At 50.1% G+C, this 18,197-nt stretch overlaps 1 protein-coding gene and 1 pseudogene across 1 annotated transcript in view; both read left to right on the forward strand.

Moving 5' to 3' along the window:
• The first annotated feature begins 4,511 nt into the window (after positions 1-4,511).
• Positions 4,512-8,435, forward strand: LOC148000644 (small ubiquitin-related modifier 2 pseudogene; annotated as a pseudogene).
• Positions 8,397-18,197, forward strand: part of Gas6 (growth arrest specific 6) — a 30,415-nt gene continuing 20,614 nt past the window's right edge. The window contains 2 exon segments of the mRNA NM_057100.2: positions 8,397-8,605; positions 8,844-9,010. Coding sequence (NP_476441.2) covers positions 8,527-8,605; positions 8,844-9,010 — 246 coding nt within the window. The 5' untranslated portion in view covers positions 8,397-8,526.

Genomic DNA, 18,197 nt, shown 5'->3' on the forward strand with positions numbered 1-18,197 from the left:
TGGCCATTTCCCTTGAGTCTCTGTGGGATACTGGGGGCTTAGGCCCTGTGCTTCTATTGTGGCTAACATGCCCTCGTTTCTATCAACATCTCTTTCTGCAGGAAGGAAAGCTTACTCTCAGAGCTGTCTGGGTCTTTTGAAATCATACTCATTGGGATGAAATACTTGGTCATTATAAAAAAAAGAATTCAGATGTAAGCATGTGGAATGTCACAAAAGTCCAGTTTCTTCTCCCTGGTAATGTGGGTGCAGGAGGTCTTATTAGACAGGCAACATAAAGTCTATGAGTCATAGCTGTACTCCCCAAAGACCAGCCGGGACACCTTATTTCTGCCCCTTGCCCATGGAGCCACACACAAAGCTCCTTCCATATCCGAGGGGCTACTTTTCCTATACGAGGGCAGAAGCACTAGTCTGAACTCTCCCTTGCTCTCAGAAAGCTGTAACCAATGTTTCTGTGTTGGAGGTACAGCCCTGGATAAGTCTCAGGCAGCTCTAGGCAGGCACATCTGGCTTTGAGGAACTTCAGAAGTCTGGACCACATCCTGAGCTATCAGATGTGTTCTGTGTCTCACCTAGACTGAGTCCCTGCCTGAGGCTGTCTACCCATCGATCTGCCTTTGGCTAAGGGTTCTGCCTGCCGCTCTGCCTTGGCCCCAGCCAATCTGTGTTTGAATTCTGTTCCTGGCTGAGACCACCTAAGGCACAATTATTTTCAGAAAGCCTCTTCCCAAGTCACCCCTGGCCTCTATTTACAATGGTTTGATGAAATGACCAACACAAGGAGACATTATTTATTACGTCCATGTCCGTTGACCACACCCTTCCAAACTCTAGAAAAGGAGACCTTGGCATTTGTCCTTCACAGATTTGCTTCATCCTTTCCCTGGGCTCCAGACCTGCTAGTCCTTAGAGGAGGCCCACCCTCCTCCAGCCAGCTCTGCCAGCCCTTCTTGTGACACAGGTTCCTGCTTTCTTAGTAAGCTTGGATCACTGGTGCCAATTATCACAGACCATCCAGCTCGACTGTCACGTCCAGGTTTGGGCCTGGAAGTCCAAGATCAAAAAGTCAGGAGATCGGGTCTGGAAGCTACCTGGTTCAGAGTGGGAACTTTTTGGTATGTCCTCATGTGATGGTGGCAGGGGGAGGTCAAGTTTCCTGTCTCCTCGTCTACATTGATCCCATCGGGAACTCCACCCTCATGACCTACACTACCCCAACCTGGTCCTGGTGACCCCACCGATTGGCACCGTCAGTTTGGTTAAAGATAGAATATGGGATAGAATTATTTGAAGATATACATATTCATTATATAGCCCTATTTCTGTGCTATGCAATAAGGGCATTGTCCTGGGCCGACCAGTACCTGGTGATCATAGACCCTCCCCCAACAGAGAGCTGCCGGTCCTTTTCTAGCCTGGAGGCTGTCTAGAGTTGGCTGTGCCGACAGTGAGGAGCCCTAACTGCAACAGGACAGTGGGTATAATGTCTCCCATCTCTGAACACCAAGGACTTCCTTCATATCTGCTATCTCCTCTAATTATCAGACGGCGCCCTAAGCAAGGACGTGTCTTACAGCTTTCTTCACGTAAGGAGATTGATTTGGGTGTGAAGAGGGAGAATGGCTTTCAAAAGTCTAAACAGATAGCGGCAGAAGAGGTAGATAGCTCCTCCTATAGGCAGGGTACCCCCACCTCTATCTCGGCCTTTGTGCTGTCAAGCACACACACAGTCTCATTGATTACACAGATAGAGGGACGTGGGAGAGCCCTACCCACTGGGGATAAGCCCTGTGTGGGGTGGTAGTGCCTGGTTGTGTCACATGATGCAGACTCATGTGGTGTTCTGCTGAGGCAGGGCCTGTGGGAGGAACACGTGATGTTTGGAGGGAGTATAAATAGGACCCAGCGGACAGTGACACAGTGACAGACAGGGTGCTTCCATAGCTAGCTTTGCAATGCTTCGCTGGTCTCTCATGCTTGGTGATCTTTGCTGCTTCACTGAGAGAAGCGCAGCAGAGAACTCCTGGCGTCCCGGCTGATTCTGGTTGCTCCCACTACCTTGTGTTGATTTGGCAGAGGCCTGGCTGTTTCTGGTGAATTGTGCCACCATTGCTGCTTCGTGTTTGGTATCCTGACACTACTGAACTGGACTGCTGGTGCGCTGACAGAAATTGAAATTAACCCCAAAGCACTACTTCTAAACAGGTCCACATCCCATTGTCCTATTTATTATCTTTTCCCCCCACCCTCGGATGGTGGGCTAGAAAGGAGTTTGAAGCATTTGAGAACCCATATTAAAAATAGGTTTAAAAAAAATCTAAGCCTGCATCCCTGTGGCTCTGCCCTGTACCTTAAGAAATCGACCGGTTAGGGGCCCGCAGAGATGGCTCAGAAGTTAAGAGCACTGTCTGCTCTTTCCGAAGACCCAGGACCAATTCCCAATACCCACATGGTGATTAAAAACTGCCTATAATTCTAGTTCTAAAAGATCTACTGCTCTCCTCTGGCCTCCCTAGGCACCAGACATGCATGTGACACAGAGAGTTACATGATGCAGACAAAACACCCATATACATATAAATAAAATAAAATTATTTTTAAAGTTACTCTTAAAATCTACTGGTTAGTAAAACACTAAATTAATTTTTATAGTAGGCTGAGAAACCTGGCTGGGAAATGTTATTCATTAAAACATGACTGGGGGGCTGGAGAGATGTCTCAGTGATTAAGAGTCCTACTAACTGTTCTTCCAGAGGTCCTGAGTTCAATTCCCACAACCCATCGTGACTCACAACCATCTGTAATGGGATCCAGTGTCCACTTCTGGTGTGTCTGAAGACAGTGTACTTACATAAAGCAAATAAGTAAATCTGAAAAAACAAAAACAAAAACGTGACGGGATTTTTGCCTCTAGACAAGACAGGATATCAGGGTCCAGAGCTCCCATGAAGTAGTTAACAATAGTCAGTCATAGGGAAGAACCACGGTTCAATTCCTCTAGACGTCTCAGTAGCTGGCAGCCATGGGCGCCAAGCACACAGCAGTATACAGACATACATGCAGGCAAAATATTCACATACATAAAAATTATTCATTTTTAGAAATCCCTGCTAGGCAGGGTGGCACACACCTATGATGCCAGAAAGGGGGTGTGTGTACACACACACACACACACACACACACACACACACACGAAAGACAAGGTGGAGGGTTAATAAAACCCTGTACTAGAACTAAAACCCACTGAAACCGGCTGAAACACCTGGGAGTCTCGCTGAATACGCACTACTTCTGACTGAATATGCACCACTTCTGACAGTGAACACTGCGAAATGTTGCTGACCACATCTGCAGGTCAGGAGAGGGGAGACTGCAAAGTGTCTTCTCCCCACCCCACCCCCAAAATTTATAGATTCAACGTAATCCCAATTAAAATTCAGCATATCTTTTTAGGAGAGCTGTTCTAAAATCTGTATGCAAATGAGAAAACAGACTGAACTAACAGTTTTGAGGAAGAAGGGAACATTTAAATATTCATATTACCTGGCTTCAATTATTATCATAAAGAAGTGTGGCATTAGTTAACTGTGGCACACGTCTTTAATCCCAGCTCTCAGGAGGCAGAAGCAGGTGGATTTCTAAATTGGTGGACAGCCTGGTCTACAGAAGTGAGTTCCAGGTCAGCCAGGCAATGATCTCAAACTTAAGAAGCCTGCCCTTTGAAAGACAGTTATGATAGACTGAAAACACCAGGTGCAGGCTGGAAATAAATATTTACAAACCACACATCTGATAAGGAACTTTTATCTGGACTATTTAAAGAATTCTTGAAACAACGATTGGAAAAGCAAACATCTCAAACAGGAAGGAAGGAGGGAGGGAGGAGGAGATTTAAACATACACTTCAGCAGAGAAGATACTTGGATGGCGAAGGGCACACTAAACTCTAACCAAAACCATTAGTTATTAGGGAAGTGCGATTTTAACCAATAAGCTATCCCTGTGCACCTGCTAAGATGTCTAACACCTAACTGTGGTAAGCGATGCTGAACTCTGGAACTGGATTCTCCATGCACTGCTGGTGATGTGTGGAACAAGACGATCACTTTGGGAAAATGTTTTCCCTAATCTTTAAAGTTAAGTGAGTATCAGCCACGTGAACCAGCTATTCCGCTCTTGGGTGTTTTCCAGGGAGAAACTTGCATGGGCTGTTAAAATGGTTCGGATGTCAAGGCGTTCTAGCCAAGCCTAAGGATCTGAATTCAGTTCCTGGGAGCCACATAGTAGAAGAGAGAGATAGATTCCTACAGGTTACGCACGCACCCACGCACGCACGCACCCACGCACGCACGCACCCACGCACGCACGCACCCACGCACCCACGCACCCACGCACCCACGCACCCACGCACCCACGCACCCACGCACCCACGCACCCACGCACCCACGCACCCACGCACTGAAAAACCAAAATGTTTCAAAACCTTCCAGCTGCCTCTTCTGCAGCTGCCTGTGTGCTCCTTCAGCACAGACCTGGCGTCTCTTTTATGAAGTGGCAGCTGAGGAGACTCCGGTGCTCACCATGGCTGACAAGAAACTCGAGGAAGGAATCGAGACTGAGGGCAAGGGTCATATTAATTTGGAGGTGGTGGGGCAGCGTGGTTCCGTGGGGCAGTCGAAGGTTAGGAGGCAGACAGCACGTAGTATAACTCATGAAAACCCACTAATGAGGTTTTGTCAACGAGGCCGATCAGATTCCGATGTGATGGGCAACCAGTCAATGAAACAGACAAGCCTGCGGAGTTGGAAATGGGGGATGAGGGGATGATTGGGGTGTTCCAGCAGCAGACAGGAGGCGTCTACTGGAAAAGGGAACCTGTTACTTCCCTCCAGAATTTTGTTACAGACCAAATACCTCGAGGGATACGCGAGCCGCGAGAGTCACGAGAGCTCTCACTCTCAACTAGAAAGCTTAGATTTGGTCCTGCCACATCCTGGCTACTACAGCACAGTTTGCTCTATTCTTTATTTCCATGCCCCCATTCCTTTATGGCACCTAAAGTAGCTGGTGTGTGCACAAAAACATTGCTCTGGGTTTTTTCTTTTTTAAACTAAGTGGCCAATGTTGTTTTGGTTGACATCGGTTGGGGCTGGTCTGGGGTAAAGTACTGGTTCTGTGAAAGCATCCCCCTTTCTCCATTAGCGTCCCACCCATTCCATTCCTTATATCCCACTAAGTTATTTTCTCCTCATCGTTTTAACAAAAGAACCCAATTCCATAAAATTCTTGCGTCCCTTGTTCAGTGGGAGAGTTTTAATGTTTTTCATCTACCATCGTAAAACCAGGGACAACTTTATAACTTTTTGGAACATAGTTGTTACATGCAGTCTTTTTTTTTTTTCTTTTTTTTCTTTTTTTTCGGAGCTGGGGACCGAACCCAGGGCCTTGCGCTCGATAGGCAAGCGCTCTACCGCTGAGCTAAATCCCCAACCCCTACATGCAGTCTTTAAGTAGGGGTAAACTGCTCTTGGACAAAATGATCCTAGATAGCTTTCCCCTCAAGTCAAGCTTACTGTTTAAACAAAATTCTTATTAAAGTAAAAAAGAGAGTTCAAGAGAAATGAAAGCAGTTAGCATGTGATAGTTTGTGCATAAATGGTCCATACGTGTTTACAGCCTATTGTCTGATTTAAAAAAAAAAATTGGGGCTGGAGAGATGGCTCAGTGGTTAAGAGCACTGACTGCTTTTCCAGAGGTCCTGAGTTCAAATCCCAGCAACCAACATCTGTAATGTTGGCTCACAACCATCTGGAATAGTATCCTATGCCCTCTTCTGGTGTGTCTGAAGACAGCTACAGTGTACCCATACATAATAAATACATAAATCTGTAACAAAACAAAAACACAAAAACAAAAAAAAAACCCAACTCTCTAATGGCCATACAAGGGAATATACTGAGGAAAAATGAAAATATGCTGGTGGAAAGGCCAAGCAAAAAAAAAATGTGGTTAATATAGATTTGTTTTATATATGATGCTAGAAATTTTGAGTTAATCTGTAGAAGCAGAAGTTGTTTTCTAGACTATGGGAACTCAGGGGATGGGAGGGACATTGGGAAGGAAGAATTAGCAAAGGGGACAGGCACCCTTTAGATCAATGTTGTGTCACAGGTAAACACGCAGGCCTCAGGTATGTTGAAAACTATCTTACAGGCATTTCCTTATATAGATAAGGCTATCGAGCCACACACAGAAACCAAACTGAATATTTGTTTGTTCCCAGGACGACAACTTTTAAAGAAGAACAAGAGCTTCTCAGCTCAAATGGAGAAGTGGCCTTGGAGACCACGCAGAACTGGTTCTGTCTAGTTATCATGCTTCTACCCAACCTCCACAACCCACCCTAGCTTTCCTGACAAGAGAAGCAACCAGCTTTCCTTTTCACAGCCAGATTGTTAGTGACACAGTAGACAGCTCCGACCTCCTGCCCTGTGGGGCTGAGCCTCACCATTCCCATCTCAGGGTACATCAAATGTGAAACAGTCCCCGGGCTGCTTCTCACAGGTTTCCCACATCTGCCTTAGAAAGGGATTATTTGATTGTTTTGTTGGTTGGTTGTTTGTGCTGATGACTCGGTTACAGTGACCTCCATCCAGTCTTCCACTTCTCCCACACATTCGCTTCCTCCTCTCTCCGTTTCCTAAGTCAAACCCAGGAGGATGCACTTTACTAAACAGAAGGTCTAGATAATGTGAGGCATCTTTACTGGGTGCTCAGCTGAAAGAGTGCACTGGGAAGGGGGATAAGGGAGACGGAGGACCTAGACGACTCCATCTAGTTGAGGTGGTGCTGACTTTTCTCATCTGAGTCATAACCACACCGTAGGGAGAGGTGGCTCAGCGGTTAAGGGCACTGACTGCAGCACTGACTGCTCTTGCAGAGGTCCTGAGTTCAAATCCCAGCAACCACATGGTGGCTCACAACCATCCATAATGGGATCTGATGCCCTCTTCTGGTGTGTCTGAAGACAGCTACAGTGTACTTACATATAATAAATAAAAGCCAGAGAAGCCTGGAGGGGAGGGGGGCGTTCATGTAACTTGAGAAAGCATCTCTTCTCTGCACTTCCACAGGTGCAAAGGCAGCAGCTGCAGATGTGCAAACCACTTGACCTCCATGCCCATTCCTTAGACCCCCAGGAAATGGTGGCCTCTATTTGATTTACAGTGAGTGTTCATGAATAGCCAACCACACTTCTGAAACCAGCATTGGCTCTTAAGAAAGAGCAGAAAAGGGCTTGGGGATTCAGCTCAGTGGTAGAGTGCTTGCCTAGCAAGTGCAAGGGCCTGGGTTCGGTCCCCAGCTCTGAAAAATAGAAAAGGAAAAAAAAAAGAGCAGAAAATTAATACAGCCAATATTGTTCCCAAGTGCATGGTGTTTGTAGGCCTGGGGCAGCCTTAGGAAATTTGGGGTGCTCTCTGGCTTCTGAAGCTTTTGGCTTGGTTTCCTGGGAGTGCCATGATTCTGGTTTGGAAGCAGGCACAGATGGCTTATCCAACTTTTAATTCCCTTTCAAGACTATTCCCATGGCATTCAGTTCTCTGAAATTAACATATTTGTTAGCCCCACCTTCAAACGAATGACCCTAAAGAAGAATTCCACCAGTTATGACCTTGTTTGCTCCCAAGAATCTGGGTTGCACTCACCCAGAACAGGGGGTGACTCCTTATCCTTTTCTGTCAAAATGTTGAGGTGAGGATGTCTCGGGAGCAGTTCCCCTATTGGGGTTTAGCTGGCTGCTGCATATCTGCATCCTGCGATTGGTCTGCAAGGTGTGTGTGTGTGTGTGTGTGTGTGTGTGTGTGTGTGTGTGTGTGTGTGTTTGCCTATGACTTTGCAAAGAATTCTGAGACAGGAGCCAGGAAGTTTTGGTACTGGGAAGCACACAATGCAGCTTTCAGGCTCTGGTGTGGAAATCAGATTTCAGAGGGAATAACATCTTGCACTGTGGACCTCCATGCCACTGGGTGTGGCCTCAGTTATTGTTTCCTTAGTGGATGTCACATCTTTTTTAAACTGCGCCCAAGACTGAAGATTCCAAAAACGATGTCTGCAGAGGAGGGTAGAAAACAGTCAACTTGTATCTGGGAAGGATGCCAGATCTTGTTCTCCTTTCATTTTACCGCATTCTAGGTCATGATGGCAGTGAAATTTTGAAGATACTAGAGTCGAACCAGCCAGCCAGCCAGCCTTGCCTCACTCAACTCGGCCCCGCCCCAAAGGCCCCGCCCCACTCGGCCTAGGCCCCGCCCCGCCTGCCCCACGCCCCGCCTTCGCCCGCTGCCTCCTCCACGGCCCAGAACCGCAGCGAGCGCCGGGTGCGGCGCTGCCGCCGCCGAGATGTGACCTTCACCGCCGCTTGGCCAGAATGACCGGAGCCCGTGTCCCGCGGCGTCCGCGGTTCGCTTCAGTTTCTCGGGTGCTTTGACCGCACGCTCCCGGGCTCCCGGCCCGGGCCTCGCCATGCCGCCACCGCCCGGGCCCACCGCCGCCCTGGGCACTGCGCTTCTGCTGCTCCTGCTGGCCTCCGAGTCTTCGCACAGTGAGTACCGCAGGGGCCCCAAACCCCACCACCCCCTAGTGTGGGCTCCAGGCCTGCACCCCGGCACAGCATCCTCGTGCCGGGTACCCCAGACACCCTGGCATCCTGGACCCGGCCCTCTAGGCACCACGGACCCGGAGCATCCCAGACACACAGGCATCATGGTCCTCGGAATCCCCGACCCCAGCATTCCAGCCCCGAGTGGGTACAGGTTGACTGCACACCCTTCTTTCTGCAGCTGTGCTGTTGCGGGCGCGTGAGGCGGCGCAGTTCCTGCGGCCCAGGCAGCGCCGCGCCTACCAAGTCTTCGAGGAGGCCAAGCAGGGCCACCTGGAACGGGAGTGCGTGGAGGAGGTGTGCAGCAAGGAGGAGGCTAGAGAGGTGTTCGAGAACGACCCCGAGACGGTGAGCGGGCGCCAAGGTCTCGGGGTGGGGCCTGTGCGTCCCAGAACACATACTTTTGGGTGTCACAAATTCCGACTTCCACCCTGTGCAGGTCCAGAGACACGGGGACTGTGGAATCCCAAACATCCCTTTCCGGAGGTTTAAGGGTCCTGGTGTGGACCGCGCCACCACGCGCACCCCAGAACTCGTAGACACCGAGCCTTGTTCCCACCCCCTTGCACTTCTCCATTCTTGAGCCCCGGTTCCTCAGACGACCCCCCAGGTCCTCTGCTTTTCAGGAGCGGAAGGCGTGCCCTAGAGTGGGATCCGCTGAGATCCCTTCAGTAGAGTCTGAAGGAAGCCCTTCCGAGGACTTGTTTCAACTAAACCTTCCCCTACCCCAGAAAAGAAAGCACCAGTGGGGGTGGGAGTGGGGATGGGGGATCCGTAGTGATTTGAAACTCAAAGCCTTCCTAAGGTTGCTAGTCCCTAAATTGGATTGGAGGTGAGGGGTGGGGCTCCCCTTTGGTCTTCTCCGGAGGGACCCAGGGTTTTCCAGAAAGAGGAATTGAAAGGTCTCGCGGCTGGAATTGCTTGCAGCAGCAGGTCCAAAAATACGACGGCTGGAATTGTGTAGAGAACATGCTATACGGGCGGGCGGAGAGCAACGTGAGGAAGGGCCGGCACCTGCCTCTGCAAGGGCTGTTCCGGCCCAGGACAAACTTCTATTAATAATGTCCTTGGGGAACGGAGCAGGCATACAGCCAACTGCAGCCAGCAGCCTATGTATGCCCAGGACTCTCCACAGAAGGTACATGTGGGGGCCGAGTGGATTCATGGGGGAACACACTCCAGCTTAGGGCATGCCTGAGGTTAAGAGCTGGACTAGCACACAAGCCTCCACAGTGATGCTGAGGCCCCCTGTCACCTGCCAAATCGGTATGGTTTCACAATTTTGGGTTCCGCTGGCATTTTCCTTTCAAAGAATTCTTCTGGGATGAAGTAAGGATCACGTGACTCGAGGATGGATCTGTGTGAGCCATTCGGGCCTTAGCTTTGACTTGTGCCTAATTGGCTGACTGGACAATTCCTTTCAAAGCTGCTTTTCTGATACCGGTGCTGCAGCTGCTGAATGTCACCATAGCTGCTTTGGCACCGTTACCCAGTGTGGAAGCCAAGACCAGGTGACAAGCTGTGCCCTATCCCCCCAACCCCTCCCGCCACTTCCCCCCCCCCACCGCCTCCCTTCCCTGCCACTCCCCCTCTCCCCCAACCACCCTCCCCCACCATGGTGCTGCCCCAGGCATCAACAGCAGTACAGGGGCAGATGGCTGATCTTTTTATACCCTTGCTGCCGCTTCCCTATTTTGACGATGACTCCTCTCGACCCAATGAGTTCAGCTATTGACATTCTAGGGCAAGTCCCAGCCCTTGGTCACCTGGGCTGTGGACTTAGGTGACTGGTTCCGTGTGTTACAACTCCACCCTCCCGTGAAGCGTTCTGGTTCTGCCGTTCAGTGTGGACAGGGCTTGTGGTGACAGGAGTTGAGAGCAGCAAGGCCACCACCCAGCCGTGGAGTCCCGCCCCTCTGCAGCCTGCCTGCCAGAGCGGACAGGCCCAAGCTGGCCCCTTCTGGCTGCCTGGACTGGGGAGCTGCTCTTCTTTGAGTCAAGTCCCCTCTGGTTTTAATTGCTTGTGCGCTTTCATTATAATTTTATTTGCGAAAGCGTGAAGTGAAGACATGAAAAAAAAAGGGTGATGTCCTCAGGACCCCCCACCTCCTTCAGGCCGTGGGAGACTTTCCCTTTTCTGTCAGCATTTGGGTGAAACTCTAGGCTATAATGCTTGAAAGGGCAGTCCCCTCTGGTCCTGTCACAGCCTGTCTCCTTCAGGACTTGGCAGACACCTGTTCCCACCACAGCTATCTAGAACTGTCTTCTCTGCAACCCCTACACCCCAACACATGGATTTTCCTCTCATGAGTCAGCTTGAATGCCTGTGCCTCTGGCCTGCAGTGTGGAAACTGTTAGCCCTGGCGTCCAGCCTGCACCTCACCCCCTCACAGAATTCCAAATCAAGGCTCTTTCCTTGCTGCTACCACCTTGATCTGGCCGCTAGTCGCTTTTCTCCTGTTCCCACGGCCTTGTGGGATACTGGGCAAGCCTCAGGAAAGGGTGGTGCCAAGACATGCTCTGGAGTCCTGGTGTTCCTTTGCAAGGACCTATGACTGGAGTCTCCCCTACTTTGTACCCCCGGGGAGCCCTAAGACCTGCGCCAGTGGACGGTGCAAGCACGGGTCACCTTCATAGCCTCAGAAGGAAGAGTGGGAAGAGAGTTACCGTCCAATCCAAAGTGCTAACTCAGTGTTCCTGGCTTTAAAATGTAGCTCATTTCTAGTGTTGAAGGAGGTCCGTGAGACGTCTTGACAGGGGGGCGGGGCTTGGGCTTACCTGTCCCGTTGTTTGTGACAGTGAGATGCTGTGGTCTGCAGATCACCTACCAAGCCAGATTCTCACAATGGTCTTAGGGAATCCTTACCGGGCCAGGCAGGATCCACACAGAGAAGCAGAGAGATGCGGTCAGCGCACACTGACTGAGAAAAGGAAGAAGAGGTCCGGTGGCTTCAGCGTTGTCTTTGGAGTGAAGGAGGACTGTGCATGGGGGTATGAGGTATACAGAGTTAAGCAAGGATCAAGTGTGGTCCGGCTGATGCTGTCTCAGTTCTGGTTCCGCAAAGTAGTTAGAAGGGGTTTTACTCCTTGAGGGGACGAGGGGGTCCTTGAGCGTGCAGGTTCCTTCATAATACCTATTCTCAGTGATCTCTAAGACTCTGTTGTCCCTTGAGACCATCGACTTCTCTTAGGGATCTGGGACAAGACAAAAATGTTAACAGATCCTTCGTATCCGCTCGCTTATCTTTGTGTGGTCAACCTTGCAGGGGGAGGAGATGACTATGTATCTGGTTTATGTAGACAGTGCTCGAGGGTTTAGCATGGTGGCCTAAAAGAAAGCACACAGGCCCAGAATGAAAGTGGAGATGCCAAGCCTTCAAGTCCTCTTGTGGGCCTGAATGTGAGGAGTCAGTGTGGTTTTAGTGAAAGCTCTCGGTACTTGTTAAAATCCCTGTGCTGTGTTCCCTGTTGTGTATTTATGGTGCTGGAGTAAACCAGTCAGCCTCCTGTGGCTCCGAGTGGTGTCCCAGCTGACACACACCTGCACACCCGTGGTTCTTACCTCTGCTATTCATTTGCAGGGCCCTCAGGGAAGGGGTGAGAGTGTGGACCTGCCTTTCATGCTGGGTGGGCCTAGACTGGAAACAGGCCGACTCCCACGTGATGAACCATGAGGTTGTTTTGTTTTGTTTTCTCACTGTGTCTGGGAAGAGTCTGGCTCTGTTCAGTTAGCATTTCTTCTGACATTGGGACGGTCTAGACCTGGCCTGGGCCCTCCAGTGAGTGAGAGGAGGGCTCCTCACCGACACTGGTAGCCTCTTACTGACTTTCTCCAGGGAGGAAATGCAGGATCCCTCCACCCACATTCCTCAGTGGCGGCTCCCCTACGGTGGCAGCCCTGGCCACTTCTAATCTCTCTGTCCCTTCTGTCCCCCACAGCCTCTCTGTTATCTGGTTTCCCTTTTTATTGTTACTGTCCCTTCCGGGCACTTCCTTCTCACTGGCCGGGTTCCCTGTTCCAGTGGCTAATTCTGAGAGGCCCTGAGGTTGTAGCTCTGCCCCAGGTGATGTCCTTGCCTCTAGAGATCCCTAATCAAGAAGTTAATCCCAGCTGGAGCCTCTGCCCATACGTTGAACCTTACTTACCCACAGGGAGGAAAACCTCAGGCCTGATTGCTGATTGGCACCTTCTTTTTAAAATTTAAGATGCGGGGCTGGAGAGATGGCTCAGTGGTTAGGAACACTGACTGCTCTTCCAGAGATCCTGAGTTCAAATCCCAGCACACAGTGGCTCACAACCTTGTGTAATGAGATCTGATCCCTTCTTCTGGTTCGTCTGAAGACAGCTACAGTGTACTTATATGTAAATAAATCTTTTTAAAATTTTAAGATGCAAAATGCAGTATGGCAAGATGCACAGTGGGTTGTCTGGCTTCAAGGATCAATCCTCTAGGAGCTGAGAACCCCTCTGCCTGCCTCCCTTCCTGTTTTTCAGCTCTGGGTAGCTCTAATTCATTATCCCTGCCTGCCCCCAGACCTCTACTGCTGCTGTTGCTGCTGCTGCTGCTGCTGCTGCTGTTGCTGCTGCTGCTGCATGAATTCTCATGGATGGGACTTTGGGGCACTATTAGTTCTAAGGGTATGGGACCTAGGTGACCATGTTTAAACCACGTCATTTTTCCTGTGATGGTGGGCTCTCCAAGAACAGCTTGGGAAAGGTCAGTTCTGGGGCAGGTGAAACACCCCTCAATCCCCCTCCTACCCCATTTCCTCTTAGAATATGAGACAACAGGACAAAGGCCCAGCGTGGGGAGGGAGAGTAAAGGAAGAGGTGTCTTAGCAGGAAAGAGACCTTCTGAGACGTGGAATTTGGACTCTTGGCAGAGAAGGGACATCTAGGTGAAATACTCTGCCTAGGCACACACCTCCAACACATGTGCACATATTCACACACATAAGCACACATTCATGTGCCTGCATAGACACACACGTACCCACACATACACACATAAGCACACACTCATACCCTCTCTCTTGACTCGTCTCGGAGTTCTCCCTCTCAAGTTTCCTTTCCCCTCTGTCTTCCCAATTTCTTCATGGCTTTGGCCACCACAGGCCTTGGAGGGTAGGGTACTGCTGTCCAGGGTCACCAAGCGATGGTCAAACTGCCTGTCACTCTTCTGAGCTGGCCTGGCATAGGCTGGAGTCTGGCTAATGGGTCAGGAGACAGGGCTAGCCACCTAGGGAACTGGAGGTGAGCCTGGGAGGAGACAGGCCCTCTGGTTCTATGGGCACTAGCTATGGATGCTATGGAGGCTGTGATGCTATAGGTGACACTGCCAGGAGGCTACAGGGGCCAAGATGTTTGGGGAATATTCTTAAAGAAATAGGTAACGTGAAGGGCTCCAGAACTAGAGCTCCAAACTCAACAAACCAAACCAGCCCAGCTTACTCACCCAATGGCCCTCGGCCAGGTTCACGCTTCCCTGATGCGTAAGGGCTACTAGCCGAGCTCAGATGACAGCTGCAATGGCTTCTGCCACGCGGAGCTCCTGTCTGAGGCTCAGAGACGGGCGTTGGAAGCCTTTATCTACTGACAATCACACTGTGCTGACCCTTCACTGCACGTGCTTTGGGCTTGACGTTGACAATATAAAGTGTGGGGGTTTTGTTTTGTTTTGTTTTGTTTGTTTGGGGTTTTGGGTTTGGGGTTTGTTTTGTTTTTTGTTTTTGTGTTTTCAAGGGGTTTTTTCTAGGTCATGCAATACAGCTGCCTAGTCCTGTACTCAGGAATCAGGTGACTTCACCAAAACCTCCCCATTGAATTTTTAAAATACAGGTGAGGGGCAGGTACAGGATAGAAGGAGGCCTGTCATTGGAGGAGAAGGAAGGATGGGTGGGAGAGAAGTTTGAAGGAAGAGGAGGAGACTGGAATGAAAAGGAAGGGAGACAGGAGGGAGAGAGAGAAGCCGTGGCAGGACAATGGAGGCTGACTTGTGAAGATCTCGCTCTGTGTATTTACAGGTTGTTATTGATGTTCTTAAGGGATGGATGGTACCAGGCTTTGTATGTTTAAGTGGGCAATTATATCTTAACAATTGGATCTAAAAAAAAAAAAAAAGAGTATACCAGGACCTACCCGGATTCTACTTTAGTGTTGATGCCCACAGCAATGAAATACACGTTACCATGTGACCCCTCAAGCCTGCCGTAGACCGAGCACACTTCTGGAGGCAGGCTCTACACTCGAGGGCTCTGTCCTCTGAGGGGAGCAGGCATCAGCCTTCTACCTCCCGGAGCAATTTGCTCTTCACGGATGGTCACAGTCTGACAGAACCACTTCAGGGCAACACCACTTGTTGCAGAATCGCTTAGCTCTTCTACCTTTAGAAGCTCGGGGGGGGGGATCCCCCAGAATTTGAAAGCTCTCCCTTGCAACTCTGCCTTCCTGTCCATGCTTAGAATGTCCCCCGAACTCAGGTGAACGGTGCTGTTTACATCGTCACACTGTCTCCGCTCGCAGAGCCGGTGAGGTAGAGCAGGGCTTCACTCCACGCCGAGCGTCCGATGCTGAGTTCTTTGGAAGGGCGCACTCCATGAAGCCTCTTTGAAAGCAGCGTCCCAGATGTATGCCTCCGGACTGTGGGAGTCAGCATCCAAGGCACAGGGTATGGGTGTGAGCGCTGTGTAGGGCCCGATGCTGCTTGTGGTGGGCTTGTCTCCTGTGAGGCCCATGTGATGAGGAGAAGTCAAACATGACACTTAGAGCATGCGCCCCCAACAAGGATGCGTGTAACATGTTCCCCCAACTCTACAAAAAAAAAAAAAAAAAAAAAGTCAGACATAGGACTGAAAACCCAGATTTTAGTCCACTGCCTCGTTTCTGCTAGGCAGAGATGTCTCGGCCTCTAAGAGTCTGAGAGGACTTACAGGTGAGAATGGTGTTCCACAGCTGCTGGGCAGAGTAAACTAGAACCCTCCCGGTTGTGTGTCACCGGCTGGTGGTTCGGTTGTCCTTTCTGCGATTACAGAAAATGATGTCAGTTCACCCGCACCCCGCTTTGGGCTCAGATGTTTCTCTGTCTTGATCATGCATGTGTCCAACATTGTCCTCTTGTATGAATTTGGTTTGTCTTTGGAACATGACCTGCCTTCAGACGTAGTCTGGTCAGGCAGCCACTGAAGCTCTCCAGCTGCAGCCTGGCTGGTGAGGTCCTCCAAGGAGGCCAGGAAGAGGGAGTGAAAGCTGGAAGCCAAGGGCATAATCCTGCCTGGTGCTGTGCAGGGGGACAGGGAGATCAGTTCTGTGTCCCTCTCGGGAAGCTGCAGAGGCCACTGGGTCCTTCTGAGTTGGGTGTTAGAACTGCTGTATCCTTCCAGGAGAAACGTCGCCTTGCGCTGGCCTCGAGTCAGACCTACAGCTGTAGGACTGGAGTATGGGTAGTGCTCTGTTAGCTTTGGCCTTACCATGTGCATGGCTGTGAAAGGCTCTTCCTGGCCATGTAAACAACAAACACACGAACTCCTCCTCACACCCGCTGGCTGCATTCCCACACTTGGCTCTATGACATGAAGGGCATTTTGGTCATCTAAGTTCCTTCCGGATATTCTTTCTAAAACTGTAGGAGAGCACCCTATCACCCCCAGTCATGAGGACCTTCCTCCCCTAGGCTCCATCCCTGTTACCTCTGTTCTCATCCACATAGCCCCTCATCGGTGAGAGAGAGGTGAGAGAAGACAGAGATGTCTGTCACATTGCAGGTGAGGTAGGCACTCTGCTGGGAGTCTGTGGCATTGGCCTGTCTGGCTGCCTATTGCTTGCAACATTCCCGAACGGGCTTCTAGTCATCTGGTCATTGGCCACGAACAGCCAGAGGGCTTGTGTACACTGTACAGTGTGGGGATACAGACCCGGAAAGAGCTCTTGGGAACCAGTGCCTCAACCAGAAAATTTGTCTTACTAAGATATTGTATGAAAACTAATGTCAGGGAACATCTAAGGGTGACGAGAGCTGTGCTGGATGGCTCTACGTCAACTTGACTCAAGCTAGAGTCATCTGAGAGAAGGGACCCTCGATTAGGAAAATGCCTCCATGAGATCTCAAAAGCTTGTAGGGCATTTTCTTATTTAGTGATTTATGTGGGAGGACCCAACCCACTGTGTGTGGTGCCATCCCAGGGCAGGTCGCCCTGGGTTCTATAAGAAAGCAGGCTGAGCAGGCCATGAGGAGCAAGCCAGTAAGCAGCACCCCTCCATGTCCTCTGCATCAGCTCCTGTCTCCAGGTTCCTGCCCTGTTCGAGTTCCTGTCCTGACTTCCTTCAATGATGAATAGCGATATGGAAGTGTAAGCCAAATAAACCCTCTTCCTCCCCAACTTGCTTTTGGCCATGGTGTTTCATCACCATCAATAGAAACCCTGACTAAGACGGAAATTGGTACCAGGATAGTAGGGTATCGCCATGACATACCTGACCATGTGTTTTGTGGAGGAGCGTGAAAGGACTTTGGAACTTTGGATTAGAAAAGCTTTTGCGTGTTGAGGCTCGGCGAGTTGTTCTGTGGGACCTTGGAAGATAAGACTGTCGTTCACAGTGCGGACAACAGAGACCTGGCTTGTGAAGTTTCAGGGGGCATTTTAAAGGCTCCACTGGGGCCATCCGTTATTTTGAATTAGATTCCGTGGTTCTGGTTAGCTGGGGCAGAAGAACCAGCTGTGATAACAAGAGGCCAAAACCACTGCCGTGAGACCTTTGCATTGCTGGGATACTCTCTTGATGCTGGCACTGAGAAACCAACAGGGATTGAGCAGAAAGCAGCGTCGTTGAGGTGAAATCTTCTGGAAAGTGTTTTCCTCAGAGTCAACACGCAGAAGCTTTGTTCCAGACCTGGCCAAGTTTGTGCCTCGTGCAACTGACCTTGGCAGTATAAGTGGAAACAGGTGGCACTGGTTTTTGAAGGCGTTGAAGGGGTCATGGGGAGCAGCTGAGGCTTGGCAATGTGTGGTAGAGTTGATATTTCTGAAGAGAGCACAGGAGAGGCTGTCGGAGATAATGTAGCCCAGTTGCAGAGGAAGACCCAGCATTTGGGAGATGCCAGTACCCTGGGATGACCACCAAGGACAGCAGCAGCGGTGGCGTGCAGCCAGCCGGAGCCTAGACAATCTGTATGCATCACAAAGGCAGAGCCAGAGAAGTAATCTAAGCTCCTTGGAGGAGCCCACAGTTGAGAAATTTCAAACGATTCTGTATTTTTAAGAGTCTGGATATCTTAAAGGGACTGAACTTGTAATAGCTTTGAATTTGTGAATGCTGTGGGACTTTTAAAGCTACTGATGTGTTAGTGTGAGATCTTGGGGGATGAATGAGACGGGAAAGGTTGAGACTCAATGGGACGTGTTTGTGTGTCAGGTTGACAAGGGGTCAATCGTGCTGAATAGTTTTATGTCAACTTACATAAAGTCATCCAAAGGGAGAGACCTTCAAATTAAGAAAATGCCTCCTATAAGATGGGATTGTAGGCAGGCCTAGTGCGTT

This window comes from Rattus norvegicus, chromosome 16, assembly GCF_021556685.1.
Source record: "Rattus norvegicus strain SHRSP/BbbUtx chromosome 16, alternate assembly SHRSP_T2T, whole genome shotgun sequence".
In the NCBI taxonomy this organism is placed as follows: Eukaryota; Metazoa; Chordata; class Mammalia; order Rodentia; family Muridae; genus Rattus; species Rattus norvegicus.